Source organism: Podarcis melisellensis, assembly GCF_964234715.1.
Source record: "Podarcis melisellensis genome assembly, chromosome: 16".
NCBI lineage: Eukaryota > Metazoa > Chordata > Lepidosauria > Squamata > Lacertidae > Podarcis > Podarcis melisellensis.
In genome coordinates this window covers 37960109-37980536 of record NC_138533.1, presented here as the reverse complement: position 1 = coordinate 37980536, position 20428 = coordinate 37960109, and the positions used below count along the sequence as shown (strand labels likewise).

General features: G+C 42.0%; 1 protein-coding gene across 1 annotated transcript in view; it reads right to left on the bottom strand.

Annotated features, from left to right (window-relative positions):
- Positions 1-3890: 3890 nt before the first annotated feature.
- The window catches only part of SBNO1 (strawberry notch homolog 1), a 38796-nt gene continuing 22258 nt past the window's right edge, over positions 3891-20428 (bottom strand). Inside the window, exons 17-32 of the mRNA XM_081893211.1 lie at positions 19875-20072; positions 19088-19255; positions 18798-18967; positions 17664-17795; positions 16979-17114; positions 15365-15477; positions 13916-13987; positions 13475-13574; positions 12956-13030; positions 11390-11536; positions 10769-10863; positions 10562-10654; positions 9048-9185; positions 8161-8237; positions 7562-7755; positions 3891-5384 (exon numbers count right to left, since the gene is read on the bottom strand). Coding sequence (XP_081749337.1) covers positions 5242-5384; positions 7562-7755; positions 8161-8237; positions 9048-9185; positions 10562-10654; positions 10769-10863; positions 11390-11536; positions 12956-13030; positions 13475-13574; positions 13916-13987; positions 15365-15477; positions 16979-17114; positions 17664-17795; positions 18798-18967; positions 19088-19255; positions 19875-20072 — 2051 coding nt within the window. The 3' untranslated portion in view covers positions 3891-5241. The remainder of the gene's footprint in view (positions 5385-7561; positions 7756-8160; positions 8238-9047; positions 9186-10561; positions 10655-10768; positions 10864-11389; positions 11537-12955; positions 13031-13474; positions 13575-13915; positions 13988-15364; positions 15478-16978; positions 17115-17663; positions 17796-18797; positions 18968-19087; positions 19256-19874; positions 20073-20428) is intronic.

Below are 20428 nucleotides of genomic sequence, written 5' to 3'. Positions count from 1 at the left end.
AGAGCAGAGCACAAGGCTTGATATTAAAAAAAATAAAATGCTTTTTGCACCTGCGTCCAATCTTGGCCCTTTCCAAAATTTATTTACGGTGTGTGTTTTTCTTTTTGTAAATCTACCAAAGAATAAAATAAAATCGGGATTAAGCAGTTTTCTCAGGAATGTATCCCGTTGGTGTAGTGCTGGTGGCACTCGCCCTTCTACTTGTAGGAAATGCTCTGCGAGGGGTGGGAACACACAAAAATGGGGAATCAAGGAAGGTCAGTTCCTGAGGAGTGAATAATGTCCTTATTTTCACCTGAGGGTATGATACTTGGTGGGAGAGGGAGTCCAAAACATATGAGAGCGCCATGTTGGCAAAGTCTAGACACTAAATAAATTTAGACACCAGCTGAGTGGACAGACAACTCAATGGATAGAAAATCGGGGGGGGGGGGAGGGAAGAGCACAAAATGAAGAATTGTAGCCATAAGGGACTATTTCTCACACACCCACACAAAAAGTTACAGGTCTGCTTCTATGCCACTGCCAGTATCATCCCCTCCTTTTAAGGGTTGCACATTTCAAGATAGCAACAACCCATTTGGGAATTTATTCCAAGGCACAGTTACCTGATCTCTTGCTATGTGGTAACAAAGACTTTATTTTAACTTGGAATCTTACATTTCTATTCCCCTTTCACTCAAAACACTGTCCAAGTAAGCTTAAATTAAATTTTAGACAGTGGAGTATATTTTAAAATACATGCATGTTGCTCTTTGTAAAAAGTTATAGCAGTTGAACAGACTGAAACTAAAACCTACACTAAAACAGGCAAATGAATCATTTTACATTAAACCAGAAGAATCAACACATCAAATCTGGAAAAGCAGCAAAAGACTATGAAACAAAGCCCTCCCCACAAAAAAAGTAATTTTCAGCTATCGCCAAGACAACAGGAGGGAGGAAGCTGAATGAACCTCCTGGGGAGAAGGTTCCGAACCAGGGCTACCACAGAGAAGGCGCTTGCAGAGCCCGGGGTGGAGACATGTGGCCTTCAGGTGTTGCTAGAACTACCACTTCCATCATCCCTGGCCACTGGGCCATTCCAGCTGGGACTCATGAGCTGGGAGTCCGGCCACAATTCCTACCCGAGAAGTATCTCCATCCTAGACGCTGATCCTTGACAGCATATGTCCCTGTTAAATTCTGTTTGGATTTTCCTCTCTCATCCCACCATCTTGTGAAGTTCTTCATAATTCAAGAAGGGTTGAGCAAAGAGCTAAGGTTGCATAAACACACCAAATTCCAGGAGGAGGTGCATTGGAAGAGCCTCTGCAGCCCCAACTCAGAACCAGAATGCAGACTTGTTTCATGAAAGCAGTATTTGAACTGGAATACGTCCTCTGCTTTTGTCCGTGTAAAGCAGTCCAATGCCATTTATTTGTTGTGCCTTGCTAGCTTTTGCTGTAGCCTTTGTCCAGCTTTGCAGGGCTTCAGCGGCACCTTCTGGCAAAGCACAAGTAGGTCCATTAAAAGGAGGAGATTGCTAATAAACAAATGGGAGGGAGCAAAACTTTACAGCTGGGTTTGAACCTTCATCTCACCCCCAACCAAAATGATCAATTGTCAGGGATCATGGGAATTGTAGTTCAACATCTGGAGGGCCAGAAGTCCCCCATCTGTGCTTTATAGCCGTAACAAAAGCCAACATCCTTTTTGACCATGTAACTTTGGTCTGTTGTCTTTGTTGTCATGATCACTGCAGATGGTGACAGCAGCCACGAAATTAAAAGACGCCTGCTTCTTGGGAGAAGGGCAATGACAGGCCTAGACAGCATCTTGAGAAGTAGAGACATCACCTTGCCAACAAAGGTTCGTATAGTTAAAGCTATGGTTTTCCCAGTAGTAATGTATGGAAGTGAGAGCTGGACCATAAAGAAGGCTGATCGCCAAAGAATTGATGCTTTTGAATTATGGTGCTGGAGGAGACTCTTGAGAGTCCCATGGACTGCAAGAAGATCAAACCTCTCCATACTGAAGGAAATCAACCCTGAGTGCTCACTGGAAGGACAGATTGTGAAGCTGAGGCTCCAGTACTTTGGCCACCTCATGAGAAGAGACGACTCCCTGGAAAAGACCCTGATGTTGGGAAAGATGGAGGGCACAAGGAGAAGGGGGCAACAGAGGACGAGATGGTTGGATAGTGTTTTCGAGGTTACCAGCATGAGTCTGACCAAACTGCGGGAGGCAGTGGAGGACAGAGGTGCCTGGCGTTCTCTGGTCCATGGGGTCACGAAGAGTCGGACACAACTGAACGACTAAACAACAACAACAACTTTGGTCTTATTTAAGGTAAAGGTAAAGGGACCCCTGACCATTAGGTCCAGTTGTGGCCAACTTTGGGGTTGCGGTGCTCATCTCGCTTTATTGGCCGAGGGAGCCGGTGTACAGCTTCCGGGTCATGTGGCCAGCATGACTAAGCCACTTCTGGCGAACCAGAGCAGCGCACGGAAATGCCGTTTACCTTCCCGCCGGAGTGGTACCTATTTATCTACTTGCACTTTGAACTGCTAGGTTGGCAGGAGCAGGGACCGAGCAATGGGAGCTCACCCCGTTGTGGGGATTCGAACCGCCGACCTTCTGATCGGCAAGTCCTAGGCTCTGTGGTTTAACCCACAGCACAACCCGCATCCCCTTAGTCTTATTTAAGTTTGTGTAAATCACTCTAGGAACCAAGGGTAGGATATAACTTGAACAAGTATTTCTCAAATTCAGTAGGTGAAGGCACACCTCAGGAAAAAACTGAGACTAATTTCACTCCCACCAAAACAAGATTTACTTTTCGGAATTGGAACCTTCCTTAGATGATCCCACCACTTCTACTGGAGTCACCACTGATTTGAACATACCTCCTGGTTGTTGAGGCAAGCCCATAGCAGGGACTCCAGAGTGTGGCTAATTCAGCTGTGGTCTAAACCACTGAGCCTTGCCGATCGGAAGGTTGGTGGTTCGAATCCCCGTGACAGGGTGCGCTCCCGCTGCTCTGTCCCAGCTTCTGCAAACCTAGCAATTCGAAAGCACACTAGTGCAAGTAGATAAATAGGTATCACTCCAGTGGGAAGGTAAACACCATTTCTGTGCACTCTGGCTTCCGTCACAGTGTTCTGTTGCGCCAGAAGCAGTTTAGTCCTGCTGGCCACATGACCTGGAAAGCTGTCTGTGGACGAACGCCGGCTCCCTCAGTCTGAAAACGAGATGAGCGCCACAACCCCATATTTGCCTTTGACTGGATTTAACTGTTCAGGGGTCCCTTTACCTTTATTAAATGTTGCTGTGCTGACAATGGTTGATTCAACCACACCTGATGCAGGTTATTGAAAAAGAGGCAAGTACTGTGGTAAATCAGTGATAAACTGGCCACCTCCCCCTTTGCATGGGTTCACAAGTGCCTTCAATTGTTTAATCCTGAGTAATTGAGACATGCTCATGAATCCAGGCAGTGTTTGGGAGTTAGTGGTGTGAACTTCGGTTAAAAAAAATGGTAAAGGACCCCTGGATGGTTATGTCCAGTCAAAGGCGACCATGGGGTGTGGTGCTCATCTTGCTTCAGGCCGAGGGAGCTGGCGTTTGTCTGCAGACAGGTTTCTGGGTCATGCGGTTGAACTGCTTCTAGCAGAAAGGAACACTGTGACGGAAGCCAGAGTGCACGGAAACCTCCCCGCTGCCACAGTACCTGTTTATCTACTCGCACTGGTATGCTTTTGAACTGCTAGATTGGCAAACCCAAGAGGCTCAGTGGTTTAGACCACAGCACCACCTGCTTCCTTCTGGTGTGAACTTAACCCAAGACTCAATCACTAAAATGTGCGGGAGAATTGTGACAGACTGATGAAAAACACAGGACTCATTGCTTGTTAGAACAATAGCTTTTTTATTTATTTGACACCTACAAGATTTTGGTATCTTGCAGTTCTGTGGACAGGTTTATACAATCTCAAATTTTCAATAGTGCAACCTGTGCAAGCAAGAAGAAAAATGACAAACATTGTCCTTCACTTTCTTTATAAACATCTACTATTATAGGCAAAACAAAACTTACCCATATTTTTTAGATAAGTGACTATTCACATTTTGTACATTTACAATTTTAAACAGCTCCAGGATAAACTCTACAATGTCTTACAACATAAACAAAAGTATTCAAGTTACGGGGCAACGGGGGGGAAAAAATCAACCCAGCATACACATCGGTACCCTCACGTGCTGCTGCCCCCCTCCCCCCCCATGTCTAATTTACAGCTCAAGTATTGAGTAACAAAAAACGAAAACTTTTTTTAAAAGGGCTGTAATGTGAAATGGAAGTAAATTTGCACTTGTGTTTCCTAAAAACCTCACTGGATAAAGGAAACATTTGAGAAGGAAAGAAAATAGAAAATAAATCAGGCTTTTTTAAAGCCATTCTTGCAGCACACAAATTAGGAACACCATTAACACATTTTAAAAAAGGAACTTTAAAAATTTAAGATGTTTTCATCACACACGCACACAAACATGTTGCAGATTCAAATATATAACCTCTAGAAGAAAGCCAGAAAATGCAATTGCTGGGCCTTTTTCTTAAAATGCAATCCTCAATGCTGTACTGAGATTGTCTCTCTCTTCCTTTTCCATGTTGACTTTTTTGTAGGAGATCCTGCTCATGCCTAATCCAAAGACATGCACAGCCCAAACAAAAATGGGGAACAAACTTGAATGTGTGGTTTGAAACTTTTAAATTTTCATGCTGCTTTTTAAATAAATGTACTTTTTTATTGAGACCTGTGTTGCCACAATTATATATATCATCTCTACAATATGAACTCAAAATACATGCATCTGAGGACCTCTCCCGCAGCAATGGCACCGATGTACTGCATTAAACCCTGAGCACTGTATGACAAGGTGAATGGATAGGTTGGTTGGGAATTTTCAAGCCTCTTCAAAAACAAAAAGTCATGGTTTGTAGCTTAAGTAGGACAAACATTTTTTGTAAAAAGAAGCAGCTCTATAAAGAGCATTGGGGGGGGGGGTAAAAAAAGGACACATGGACCGCTGTGAAACAATGTTTGGCTTTCAGTTTGACCACCCTTCAGGTGTCTCTCCACTTCTGCACAGTTCTAAGAGAGCATGATGGAACTGAAAGTTATTTCTTTGGAATCTGTCCCTGATATTTTTTAAAATGCAATGATACGCTTGTACAGCCGAATACCAAAGACTCTTTTCTTATGCATTGTTGAAGTTGGTAATGCTCTGTGGGTGGTGCTGTTGCCATATCTGTTGCTGTTGCACTGCAAGCTGTTGTGACTGGTCTGACGTCGAAAGGAGGTTTACAAGGGGAGACACACAATTGGCGGGAATGATCAAGCCTGCAACAGAAAAGACTGGGTCTTATTTCACAGACATTCATGCTACTTGTAAGCAACCTACAGTATCCTTCTTGACTCCAAGGCAGTGAGTGGTCCTCAATTAACTGACCACCTAAAATCTTTTACTCTGAGGACAATCACCAGCTTTGTGGATTTATGGCGGCTATTGATGTCCAATCCCATATACTGTGCACACACAGGGATACTAGCTGCTGCCATAGATATTAAGGAAACAGGTAAGTTCTCCGTGCATCTGGGACAGGGGTCTGCAACCTTTAAGACAAAAAGAGCCACTTGGACCCGTTTCTGCAGAAAAACAACAACCGGGAGCCGCAAAACCATTGCGACATTTAAAACAAATATATCTCCAGAGCCGTGATCTGACAGCGGGCGGGAAGGTGACGTCGGGACGGTGCTTGACTAATGCACGCACCGCCCCCATGTGACGTCACAGCCAGTACAGCGCCCGCCACAGTGGGGAGTGTCGGGGCGCACAATGCGCCTCCTCCCCTCGCTACTATCCGCCCCGGAGCCGCGGCAAAGGTGTAAAAGAGCCACATGCGGCTCCGGAGCCGCGGGTTGCAGACCCCTGATCTGGGATATTGTCCTTCTTTAAGTAGAATCTGGCCACAAGAAATGCCGTCTGACCACTCCTCCTCCCTTTTTATCTCATTTAGGGGACAGAGGCCTAATTAGAAAAGGTTATTTTAAGCATGATCAAGGGCTTGTGGCGAGCCCAGTACACCCATCCCTCTACCTTTTCAACTATGAATGAATGAATGAATCTTTATTTAAGTCAGCCATTGGCCATAGCAATAAAACAACAATACAATATAAAAGAATAGAAATAAAAAGTCAATTATATAAAATACATTTTAGGGTTTTGAATCAATAGTCAAATAGTGGATCTTTTTCTAACTGCCCCAGCTAAAAACCTTGCAACCTTTGCTGTCACCTGCTCATCTTGATCTGCCAAGAGAAAGGGCACTGTGGCAGTGGTTAGGCGACCCGGAATGGACAATAAAAGAGGGGTGATAACCTCATTCCTCAAGTCTTTATAAAGAGTGCAAGCCAGAAGGGCATACGCCACCAATTCGGTACTGCCATCTCAACAGGGACATAAGTGTTTTTTGTGTGGAAGTGAGAGTAAAAGCGTGTCGACATTTTAGAATTGCTAGGTTATGCAGATAGGGTACCAGAGAGTCAAAATGGGACGGTGGAAAATAGTCATACCATGGGCAAAATTTCCTTATTGTGGCCATGTTTTTCTGACGCTCAATATCATTTAGGCACTGACAAATTAGACTGTTTGCTTTACTAAAACCCAAAGTGAGTAGCTGTTGTGGTGATAAACCACAAGAGTGAAGTTTTTGATAGACATTTTTTGTCCAGGCGCTCTTGTGGCAATCTTGCAGCACTGGGGATAATAGACCAGGGGGATTTAAGTTTAGGCAAAGCCAATAGTTAAGTGTCCTACGCCAGATCCGTAATTCTACTGAGGGAAGATTAGTCTCTAAGCGCAATGATGCGTTTGGGACTCGGTGGTACACAGAAAATTTGCCTTACAAACTTTGATTGGACAGCTTCCATAGATCCAAGGTGAGTGTCTGTCCAAATCTGAGCCCCATATAACAACTGTGCTAGTGGTTTAGCTCTGGGACACTTCCAGGACTGATGGTATAGGTTTACCACCTTTTGTGTAGAAAATGCGAGTCAGAATTTTGCATTTCTGGTGTGCTCCCCATGACCCTGTAGACTGGGAAATAAGGCCAGGATATTTGAAAACTTTGACCTGTTCAAGTAGCTGGTTGTCCATGCGCCATCTATGGGCCCTATAGTTTCTTGAGAAAACCATGACTTTGGTTTTCTTGTAATTCACGGCCAACTGTTCTCTCTGACAATATCCTGAAAATGCTCTCATCAGTCTTTTTAGGCCTACTTTTGCTTGGGCTATGAAATGCAGGCCCTTTGCTCCTCAATGTAAGACACTAAAGAAACATGCTGCAGATTCATTAATGTATCCTTGGAGGGAAAAATAAAATAAAATGCAAAATGAGACTTCTTTTCCAAGAAACCAACACTACACAAAACTAGCTGTACACTTTTTAAGGTTAGAGAGACTTCAGGAGTTAGACTGCCACATGGACCAAAAGGTAATGACAAATTATCAGACTTGCCTACAATCCTCTGTCCATCCTCCGTCCGTAGCCGAACGATCTGCATTTTAACATTTGTACCGCTTACTGAGGCTAGAACTCCTTCTACCTTTGTCCAGACACTTAGGACTGAACCACACAGGACATAGTACGTCCGACAGCGCAGGCCAACTTCACAAACCAGGCCCAGGCCTGCTTTTTTGCAGTTGCCTCTCCTGAAAGAGGAAGGGAGGGAGGAATACTTAAAGATAGATCCTTTTCTTTAACACATACACAACTTTTAATGAAAAGCAACACACAAGGATACTGATGTCCCACAATATTTTCTGAATAACACTTTGATTTTACATAACCAATTGTTGCCACACAATAGACTAGGATGAGCTGCTGAAGCACGCAAGTCAGACAAGAATAGAGGATAAAGTTAGTTCTGAACAAAGAAGGTTCCTCAAGCCTAGTTAGAACTAGCACAAATCTCAGGCTCAATATTTCTTTTCAGAGAAAAGCCAATGCAACGCTTTGGTGAAGCTTCCACTAAATAGTTTCTTTTCTCAGATGCATTTTGAAAAGCCCAGCACACCACACTAGGCATTTTGTACCGCAGCATTCCAAGAACTCACCAGTAAGCATGGGTGCAAGTGTCTGCTGATGACGTGTACTGCTCTAGCCAGTGGGCCACAGCATCGTCAGAGGGAACCTGAAAATGAAATAAATTAGATATTGCATATTTATTGCAGCCAGATTTGGCTTCTTGATTTCCAAGACTAAGAGTAACTTTACAGGTCCCATTCAGATGAAAGGCCAAACCATGCTCTCATGTTACATGGATGAGAAGAATCCCAGGGCACCTCAGGCTCACATGCTCTTCCTGCCCATGCAACCCCCAGTCTTTACTGATAGAATACAATAGTTCAACAGTTGTCTGAAAGTGTGATGGTTTGCAGAAAAACACAAATCAGAGGTTGCTTGTTTGGAAGAACTGGCCAACTCTGATTTGGAACAAGAATCATTTTTATTTTTATTTTGCCAGGGGGAGGGAGGGAGGGAGGATGCTACATGTGAACAGAAGGCCCCGCAGAATAGGACTATTTAACACCAAAATCATGGTTTGGCATTATGCCTAATTTAGTTGCAATACCAACTATTCAGCACCCAAGTATTTCCACAGGGTCATCTCATTTGACTATGGCTGCAATCCTAGGCATGCTTTACTTATGTAGGAAGTAAATAAGATGGGTAGTTAGCCAGTGTGTGAGAGGGCAGCCCAGGTGAGAAGAGGCAAGCGGCAGGGATGGGGCATGTGCACGAATTATGGGTCATGTGAATAAACTACTCTTTACATCTAGGATCTGTGTATTTTTAATGTAATGGATGCATATTAAGGGTATTCATGCATGATATTCATACTTTCTTTCTCCCTTCCGCAAAATTATAGGTTTAATACATATGTGGTATTTTAATGTTTTCCACATGTTATAGTTAAATTTGTTTTTAAAAAGCAAGTAACCTTTTTATATTTTTTCTTTATTTCTGCATACGTCTCCAATTTCAATTGTTTTCCGGTATTTGGTCTATATACTAGAAAAAGCTTCTTTTTGGGATTCACTTCTTTCACCAGGATGGCAGTTTTCTTATTGTTTCGTATCTGGAAGAAAAAAAAAAGGGGGGGGGGAATACTGTGAAAATGCAGTATGCATTACTTAAGATACTGTCAGGATTTAAAGACAGACCAGGTTTAGAATGTGTTGGATGAAGCAAAACTTACCAGAAGAATAAGAAATCAAGATAACAAACTTTGTATTTAAAAAATGGAAATGGTTTATTGAATATTTATACATTGTAAACAGATAAAAACATTGGCAGGAGTATGTAATAATCTGGTTTCATAAGAGTATATATTTAAAGACGATGAATAAATGAGCAAATTGGGTTAATTCGGATACGCAGAAAATATTAAAAATAGGGGCAAGTAAGTCAAGTTTTGAAATGTTAAAACAATTGTAAAATTAGTGAAATGTAGAAAATTAGTGAAATGTATAAACTTGAAAAGTAGAAATAAAAAAATTTAAAAAGGAAAAAAGAAAAGAAAAGAAAAGAGTCCTGTCGATGGCGAAACACATCCCTAACCGCAAAACAGAATTGGTTTTATACAGAAGCAGAGTTGGTGGCTTGTTTACACACACATTGTGGAACAGTCAATAAATCACACTACACTCCCCAGAAGAAGAAGAAAAAGAAACTGTTGGATGAAGTTAAGGAGGCAACAAAAATTTCAAGGAGGCAGCTTTATGGCACATGCAAGAGTAGTTCTGTCCTTCTGACCCAAACCTCAGCTCTGCTCCCAGATCTGGTCTGAGGGGGCTGCTATTCCGGGAAAATCCATTTTTTTGCCACCATACTCTCAATCTCAGGCTCCCACCTGAAATACTGACTACACAGTGCTTCAAATGCTTAAAGATACACTGCATTAATACACTGCAATAATACACTGTCAAGTATTTTCTTTATCACGTTAAGAAATTATTAGGTTTGTAAGAAGGTAAAAGGTAAAGGACCCCTGGATGGTTAAGCCCAGTCAAAGGTGAATATGGGGTTGCAGCACTCATCTCGCTTTCAGGCCAAGGGAGCCAATGTTTGTCCATAGACAGCTTTCCAGGTCATGTGGCCAGCAAGACTAAACTGCTTCTGGCACAATGGAACACCGTGATGGAAGCCAGAGCGCACAGAAATGGTGTTTATCTTCCCGTCACAGTGGTACCCATTTATCTACTTGCACTAGTGTGCTTTTGAACTGCTAGGCTGGCAGAAGCTGGGACAGAGTAATGGGAGCTCACCCAGTTGTAGGGATTTGAACCGCCGACCTTCTGATTGGCAAGCTCAAGAAGCTCAGTGGTTTAGACCACAGCATCCGCCTGCTCCTTTTTTTACCTTTTTTGTTTTGTTTTTATTATACACAAGATATACTAATGTCCAATGAAGTTAACATGCTTTTGGGTGGAAGTTTGCAGAGAACAATCTCACCTGAAGTGATAAATAAAATCCATCTTCTGGTCCAGTTTGTTCAGCCCAAATCTTAGTTGCTTCTTCCCAAGACATCCCTCTCTCCACGCTTATCTAGAAAATACATTAAAAGTCAAAAAGGTACTTAGCAAGAAGTTTTACCATTTAAGAGTCAACAAAAAATGTCAATGGCTCATGCAAAGGTGAACAATTAACCAAGAAACTTACAGTATACAATTCAACATGTCCTGAGGTAGAATATCCTGGTGTGAGGAATTTTTTAGCATCTGCCTTCCTCACTTTCTCATCTCCTGAACCCAGATCTTCAAGAAAGAGAGTCACAAGGTACATATGAGTATAGGACACAGAGAAGAACAAAAGTCTGTAACGATTCCTGTGTGGAGGAATCACCAGTCTCTGAACAGCCTCCTCTACTGAGGCAGCATAAAAGCAGCATTACTCAAGCCTGCCTGCTTTGCCATCACAAGAACTACATGAGCAGTGCTGCAGAGACATGAGATAGAGGCTAGGCATCGGGGGCCCTGCAATCCCCAGTAAGCATTACAGAGCAGCACAAGAAACAGCGACTATGCATGTGATGCCGGAATGGCAGAAAGACAGAGAGCTCAAACGGGGGGCTAATCAAGGAAGCAGGTCTGAAGAACTTCAGTTGTTTGGCTCTTGCTGCTACTAAAACCATGGAGCACTTCCTATCCGTTCAAGGCACCATCTCAGACGCTGAAAGAGGTGGTGGCTGGTTTCCATCTGCCTCTATTACTGGCAGTGGAAGAACGTGAGCTCTGAAAAAGCCTGGCATCGCAGGTTGTGCGAACGAACTCATGCTCTTACCTAAAATGCCCATGTCGTATCTTCCATTCTTTTTAGCATTCTGTATTACTGCATTTAACGTGTCTGAGAAATACTGGAATAAAGCATTCTGCTGATGCACTTCCATACCCAGAATCCGGTTTAGAAATTTCCCTATATTGTTGTAATCTAGAACAAGAGAAGACGAAGCACGTTAAGGCAGATATTTTTTGGGGCGGGAGATGGGGGAGAAACACAGCATTTTATTTCATCTTTGTTTTATCAGTGGAAAAGCACTATGCTGGCAGTCTAAACAGAAGGCAGGAACCTTATGGATGTTTTTGGGACTCCCAGCTCCCATCAGTCATAGCCAGAATGGTCAATAGTCAAAGACAATGGGAGCCATAGTTTGGCAACATCTGGAGGGCCACAAGAACAAGGAGGAGTCTCCACTGGCCAATTCTTTGCAGGGTCATGTCACAATTCCACAGAAGCACAAAACACCTGCAGTGTGTTGCATTGGGTACCAAATTCAGCTGCTGTTTTCAACATTTTCGATAGCTGCGGGGAGCACAGCAGCATTCTCCATAGCTCTTTGGCTCAACTTTATCTACAAGCACCTCTGCTAGTAAAACCAGAATTGTGCACAACAGGAGAAATAATGGAATACAAATCTCCTCAATTTGTATAATTAAAACTAGTTGATGAAGTTAGCTGTCTTGGAAAATAATTTATTTTTTGAAGCACACAGTACACACAGCCCCACCCTCTCTATAAATGCAAGTCACCCACCCACAATGAATGCAACCAAGATCCTACATAAATGGATGGGTTAACTATAAGACAAATCATGAAACAATCACCCTTAAAGTTCAGAGACATACAGAATACATTTATGGGTATTCTCCAATTCTCTGAAGAGGCAGATCTGTCTGGCACCTACTCCACTGTCTCATGGCTCATCACAAGGTTACCAACTGCATTATGTAGATGCAGATGGAGGACATAGCTGACATATTCCTATAACCCCCTTGTGTAGGCACCAGCTGCCCACCTTTCTAGCTCAGTAAGTTATTTGCACTCTGTAGTATTTCTTCTTTAGTTATACTAGGCATTCTAGATTATTTTATGAGCAGGGATATAGGCAACTGTATGGGGTACACACTCTTCCTGAACTCTGTCTAAGCAGTTTCTTCCCACCCCACCAATCTCAAATCTAACCATAAAAGCTGCATTAAGTTGTTCTTCTCCCCCTCCCAAGCCCCCTTCTGTATTAGGTCAGTGAGGCAGAGGGAAAGAGATAGGCTGGCCTCTGTCTTTAGAGCCATAAAGCACTTCAAAAGCACACTACCAATTTCAGATCACTGTGTTATCTGAAACCGTAGCTTTGCTTTGTATAGTCACACTTGAAGACTTCGGCCTGTATCCAGCCAAGTTCTGCTTAGAGTAGACCCACTGAAATGAATGGATCAAAGTTAGTCATGTATTTATTTCAATGGGTCTACTTATAGAAAACAACCCTTTCCAAACTTTGCTGTTGACTTACAAGGCCATTACAGAATTAAAAAAAAAAAGTCAGTTACATAGACATTAAAAAGGAGCAAGTACCTTTGTCAAGCGTTAGAATTCCAGACCGGTCTTCTACATTTATTAGGCCCACACCTATTAAACCCTGACGGACATCTAGGAAGAACAAAGGGAAGCTGTCATGGGTTCCATTTTTGCTGTTTACTAGTTTAACTAAGGTAATTTAAGTACCATCAGTATTTGTGAAATGTAACCAAACCTTTGATGGTTTCCCTCCCCTAAAAACTAACACAACTGATTCAATGTGCAAGAGAGGTCATATGGCAGTACAAACAGGTGCTGCTATCTACTACCCAAAGGCCCAACGATTCCATAGCTGGAATGCCATAATTAACCCAAATCATTTGTACTCTCAGATCCGAATTCTGAAAACAGATCATGCAATTTCAAAAGGAACTGTTGAATTTAGTTGTTAGGAAACGGTACATATAGTCTCACCAAACAATTAGAGTACATAATTTTAATTCATTCTATGAAATTGTTTCCCTTCACTGATAAACGTGATTATCACTGCAGTATTTTTTCAAAAAATTCATATACCTTTAAAGAATTCTCCTGGATAGTCAGCAGGTGGAGACACCAACGGCGAGTCTAAGTTCACAATGGACTTCATCACTATTTCCAATGCATTTCGGCCATACTGTTAATGAGAGTGGGGGAAAACTATTGTAGCCACCATAAAATACAAACATCCTTCTTTTAAAAGTATTATGTTTGTCCCCTGGAAAGTTAGGACACTTGCTTTTCACATCCAAAATCTGGCCAATTTATAAAGGCAGTTTTTAATGTTTGATGTTTTACTATGTTCTTATATGTGCTGTAAGCTGCCCAGGATGGCTGGGGAAGTTCCAGTGTCTATAACCCCAAAATGGAAAAAGATAATGATGCAAAGAAACACCCCCCCCCAAAAAAAACAGCCTATTGTTTTTTAAGTGTCAAGGCAAGATAGGGCTTGCTTTATTCAAAAGGTGTCTCGCTTACCTTGTTGTCGAAGTTGAACCTGCTGAGGTCTCTTGTTTCTGTTGCTCTTCGGTCGCCATGAGTGAGAGCTCCCTATCAAGAGACAATAATTTGTTTTTATAATATATCATCTCCTAAATGCTTAACACATCTTTATTCACCATTATTTCAGTTATCCGCTGAAGAATGCCTATCATCTGAAGCCAACAGCCTGGATCCAGAGATAAGCACAATGAAGGGGCTGGTGGAAATGGACTTTCCCACTCCCTCCTCCCTCTTGCAGTCTCCAACCCTTCCTCTCTGAGGGTCAGGACCTGTTGACTGGAGAGGACTGCAGTGCGGGAGAAAAAGGGAACTCTCAAAATTAGATAGAGGTGCCTTCTTCCAGCAGAACTCTCACTCATGGAAGCTGAGTCTTGAGGAGCGGGTGGAAAATTCTCTTTCCACCAGCGCCCTTTGATATGCTTATTTCTGGATCAAACCTAATTTGCTTGCGCCTCAGCACATAACAAAGTAGTGCAATTTTGTTCGATGAGAGGTACATTTTGCCCACTTGATTAAGAATTTAATCATCCAGGAGCATGGAAGATATTACAAAAAGTTGGCATAAGAAGCCAAAAGTATGTCAGAGAATAAGGCTCATCAGGTAGTGACTTGTACGACCATAGCCAATAAAGATGGGTTGTTGTTTTTCCGTTAAATATTTTTATTGAAAGTTTTCAACATAAGATACAATAAGCCAAACTAATCAAAAAAAAAAGAAAAAGGATACAGAAAGCCAAAATAAGAGAAAATAAAAATAAAACGGCAAAGGGGGGGGGGGAGATATAAAAACCCTCTATCACAACTGTATCATGTCCTTTAACCATATACAAAAAGGTAGACCTTCCCAGCTCCCACCTGGGAACTTCTGTTTCTTCCCCAAGACTCCCACCCTGGGGATCTTTTCTACCCTGTCTCCCACACAGAGCCCTTCATCTACCTGTCACTGATGAGAGGTAGATTTTGAACACCTGATCATGTCCACATGACAGATCCTGTTCATTCTGCAGAGTAAAGTACAATCTATACTGGGGATAGGAAACCTGTTGCCCTGTAGAAGATGCTAGACTCCATCTCCCACCAGCTTCTCCCAGCAAAGCCAGCAATTGGAGATGATGCGAGTTATAGTCCAGCAACATCTGGTGGATTAGATTCCCCATCCTGCATCTACCCAATGATTTGTATTGAGTCTCCAACATATTAACATAAATTGGGAACTGCTTAAATCCCCCTATGAACCCCTACCCCACACAATTTGAGATACGAGAGCCACTACCACAGAATCTTAGACGTTTTCTGCTTTGTTTTCAACTTTAACAGAACCTGGTATAATTGAGAAATGTGTTTTCACGTTTCTGTGTCTTTAATCAAAATCTGCTCGCTTGCAGTGAATTTCCTAGTCAAAGCTACACCCAACAATCCGCTTACCAAGCTCTCCAGGCGTTTGGCAACGATTGACGCAAATCTTTGTTCTCCAGCCAGTTCAGATATTAGGAAGACATATTCTGGTGCGGTCACTTGGTTGGACCTGTGAGTTCGGCCTGGATAGGATAAAAAAAGAGGTTTTGTTCACTCAAGTCACCCAGCATCAGCCACCCATTCTCAAAAATATTGGATAGGAAAACAGGTATATTTGGAGGCCATGTTCTAAATAAACAAATGATTCAATTAACCATCTCAAACTGTTTTCCAGGGAATTCTGTGGTTCCTCACAAATTAATAAGAGGTTTATTTTATGATTATAAAAACATTTCTTTACTACCACATCATATAATACCAGGGTGGGGTATAACAGGAGAATAGAAAACACTATGAAAATAACGATACATATAATAAATTGAGCAGCTGGATCAAAAAATTTAAAATTTAACAGCCACACAGGCCTGCCAAGACAAAAAGCTTCCTCTGTGAAAATCAGTAATAGCAAACAGCTTGCTAACTGCTATCATATCCTCCTTTCAGTATACAACCACAGCCACGGGTGATGCTGTGGTCTAAGCCACTGAGCCTTTTGGGCTTGCTGATTGGAAGGTCATTAGTTTGAATCTGAGCTACAGGGTGAGCCCCCATTGCTCTGTTCCACCTCCTGCCAACATAGCAGCTCAAAAGCATGCCAGTGCAAGTAGTAAATAGGAAGGTAAACGGCATTTCCATGCGCTCTGGCTTCTGCCATGGTGTACTGTAGCGCCAGAAGCAGTTTAGTCATGCTGGCCACATGACTCAGAAAGCTGTCTGTGGACAAACATCAGCTCCCCTGGCCTGAAGCAAGATGAGGGCCACACCCCATAGTGAGTTCATATGAGGCACAACAGGCCTAGAAAATGTACACTGGAGGGATAATACCCCAACAAGAAGGCAACACAATCCACAAACACCAAAGCTTGTCCAAACCCCATGTTCATTGCCAAGAATAGTCTGGACATAGTATTGACTTGAAAGAAAGACCACTCTCTGCAGAGTGGGCAACACCAGGCCTAAACAAATTTGAATCACTCTATCCTTGGAGCTAGTAGGAGACTAACTCTTGGAGACAAACAATTTTTATTGAACTATGAAGATTCAACTTGCTTGTGTTTGAAGCTACATTTTGGCTCAGATATACCCGAAGTGAAGAAACAAGAATTTAAACTTTACTTTTTAAGGAAACTGTTTTAGAAGTGAATACTTAACTACCTTGCAAGTCACTTCTTCCATAGACGCAGATTGAATTGTGTTCAGTAGTTTGTCTCTGTGGCAATAGAAATACTACTCAAACTAGACAGAACTAGAAAACTCTGTTCGAAGACTCCTACCATTATGTACCAATCAATGTGTTGTCAGATTTCATTATCTTCTGGCACTGTGCAAAACCTAGCATAGACTGAACTCTAGTTTGCATATCAGAACACTATGTAATTTGAGAGCCTACACACATCTGTTTAGCAGCATTGCAAAAATAGGCAACTCTGCTAAACCTCTCTTACTGCAAATGATACAAACTCAACATTAAGTGCCTGACAAAGAAGCATCATTTCCAAGTAAAGCCGAGACAAAACTGCTTACCAAACTGCTGTATTGCCCTATCTGCACTCCACGGCAACTCCAGAGTCATGTGTACCCTTCGCCTCTGGTTCTTGGCTCGTCGATCTGCTTGCAATGAAATACCAGAGCTGGCTGCTTCAGAAATGATGGCAATATTCTTTAAGAGAGAAAGAATGGAAAGGTTGGATTTTAAAATTTTAATATGTCTATGAACAGGATGTGAACATGTGTTTGAATTGGTAGGAAGAGACTGTAATTCAAAAGATAGATCACATTCTTTGCATGCAGAAGGGATCTCCAAGTCACCTTTAATGAAACAGAAGTTACATGCCTTTTATCTCTATTTTACCTCTTTAGCTACTATTAACTTTAATAATCTTTTGAATGTTTTAAGTAACTGTTTTAACAGTCTTTTATTGAGAACAGAGTCAGAGGTTTCCTGTTACTGTTCTGCTCTTGTTTGATAAAGACCATCTTGGCTTTGAGTCCTGGAAGACCTGCAAGCCTTTTCCACCTGTCCTGGGAGGGCAAGACCCTGACTGACTCCAGCTACAAAAGCTGAAGCTGCTGAAGAGGACAGGGACCATTTTGGCTGTCTCTTAGTGCAGACCCAACCAAAATACTGCCAAGAATTCCCTGACATCTGTCCATCTATTTTATATGAATCTTTCCTTGAGAACTGATGTAGAGTAATGAAAATGGTTACCTTATCTCCATCCATGAATCTTTGCTTCTCTGTGATGTTTAGGATTTCAACAGGAACATCTAGCTCAGACCTGGACTCGTAAGAGATGCTGCCATCATCATTACTCACGACTCTCCCTTTGCGACCTGTCATCTTGGGAAGAATGACCTGTTTTAGCATGCTAAATAGTGCTTTTAGGAATCCATTACATACTTCCAAGCAATTTCACATGCACTCAAGAAAAAGCTTGTATGATTAAACATGCTGCCCATTTCTAGCAGAGTTTGTGTCCAAAGCCTGACTTGCCCTAACAAACTTTTAGGTTAAGATTAATTCTGCTTCCCTTATTCTCCTCATGTGTCCTGATAACACCTGAAGGCTCACTCCAATGGAAGCAAGAACTGAGGGGTTGGTGGGTTTGGGGTGAAATGGTGACCGGTCAGAAGCCAGTGAGTTATTTTTAAAGGGACACGGAAGAACTTGTGTTTAAAAACTTCTCTATGAACAAAAGGTTGCTTTTGCAACTGTTTGGTTTTTACTATTTGACAAAAGAGGGGGAGTAGGGAAGTCAGGACAGTATTGCTGGCTTTCTAAAACACCTACATGCTGAAGACATCCAAGTCTACTTCTCTACCCAATAACTTTTGCCTTCCATTCAATTCCTTATCTATTAGTGTCTGATATTTCCATTTGGAAGCATCATCACTTGAAGCTCAGGATATCCAAAACTCTGGACTTCTAATCACTGAAGGCAATACCTTCTTTCTTTATTGACAATGTCACCATCCGTGTTGTTGATATAAGAGAGAGAGTGAGTGAGTGAAAGAAAGGGCGGGTGGACAAGACAGTCCTCATCAACAGTTGCCCAGAAAGGAATGTAATTCTCAGGCTAAAATAGGTTTGCTTCCCCTGTTATTAGTGGAAGGTAGTTTGACTCTAGGCCAATTAATGCAAAGGCACTGGAATGAACATCACTAGGCTTTATTTTATAAAATTATGTTTTGGTTTATCAAATCTTTATTTAATTGCATTTAATGTTGAACATGTTAAGGTATGTGGATGTTCTGTAGCAATTCCTGCTCTTATGTGTGCACACCATAACACCTCAAACTACAGGTCTGCTTCCCACACAGTTACATGAGATCCAGCACCTACCTCAGCCACATTCTCAGGACCACCCAGTTCATCTATAAGTTCATCCAGTGTATTAGGAGGAAGATCTTCTGATAGTTTTTCCAATTTATCAAGCAACTCCTTTTTCATCTGCTGGGCTCTCTCAACAGCATCCTGACTTGTTACATAGCTGGTATGTGTATTACTGTTAGCTGCAGCAAATATATAAAAACAGGAATGGTGGTGTTTAGAAATGTGAAAGTGTTGTTTCCCTTGCTGGAAGGAGCATTCTGGCTTCAAAATCCAATTCAGAAGCTGCACATTCAACATACCAGACGTATTTGTAGTAGAGGAGGTAACTACTGTGGAAGAAAGAGAACTGGGCCGTTTGGATCCAAGTCCAGACGCTAGTAAGGCACTCTGAATGGAATCTGGGTCTATGCTTTTCTTTTTTTTCTTCTCTTTATTTTTCTTATGTTCTTTCCTAATTAGCCAGGGGTCTGAAGAAAAATAAAATGCATTAAAGGAGAAAAAAAGGCTTCTGGAAAAATATGAAAATTATGCACCAGAGCAATTTCTTTTGTAGGCAAATCTTTTATCAGCTTAATGAAAAACAGTACAATTGTAACTTATGAACATTTAACACGTGCGGTTTCAGTTCTATGTGGTTAAAGGTTGGCCGGCTGAAATCACACAAACTAAATGTATGGAAATGTATGGAAAGCAGAAAGCTTAAAAGATCTTTTGTGCAGGGTTTTCCCAGCACAGAAGCTTCCAAGCCTTGCTTACATGGCTCTTGCAAGATCTTGTGGGAACTTGAACAGCCTCTTGAACTCTCTTACGAGAGCACTCCAGAGCTTGAACAAGAGTATTCTAGAACTGATCAAGGCCCACTTGCTAGATGGCTCCAGAAAGGTAAGGATGCTTGCAAGGCGAGTAGTTCAAGTATACATGCTTGTGTGTATAGCCCTAGAGCGTAATCCCCCCACAAAATGTGATGGTACTATACTCAGCAAAGTACCTCTGCAAAGTAATACTACTGTGAATAGTGGCAGCACATGCAGCAAAGCAACAATTGAAAAGAAATACTAAATTCCATGATACCCATTATTATCTCACCATCTTCATCATCCTCGCTAGATTCATCCTTAAACGGGTTGAAGTCATCATCTTCCCCAGAGCTTAAGAACCTGGAGCTCTCATTATCACTCTCTTCATTGTCCGAGATGTCCGACTCACTGTAGCTTTCATCAGAACTGCTCCCAGCTAGCCCGCCAGTTTTACGCGCTTTCTTGGCTTCTCTGCTTATTTCTTCACCTTTTTCAGATGAAAGGTAATAAAGAGGTGGCTATCACTGAGTGGCATTTACCCCCACTATTCTCTCTATGGGTTGTTAGCAAAGACTTTGTAGATTTTTTTTATTATTTATGGATGTTTAACAAGGTGGAAAACCATATCAAAAGAAAAAGAAAAGGGGGGGGAAGGGTCCTGTTGTACTCCTTACACATTAACAGGCTTCCTTTCAAGTCTTCTTCAAAGTATAAGATTACAACTTCACTGGAACTGATAAAAAAGGGCTGGAGATGAGAGCACCTCACAGGACACTGCCAAGTTTACAAGCCAAATGTTAAAAACCCAAGGTCGTATGTATGTGAGTTTTCCTTTGCTTGTTC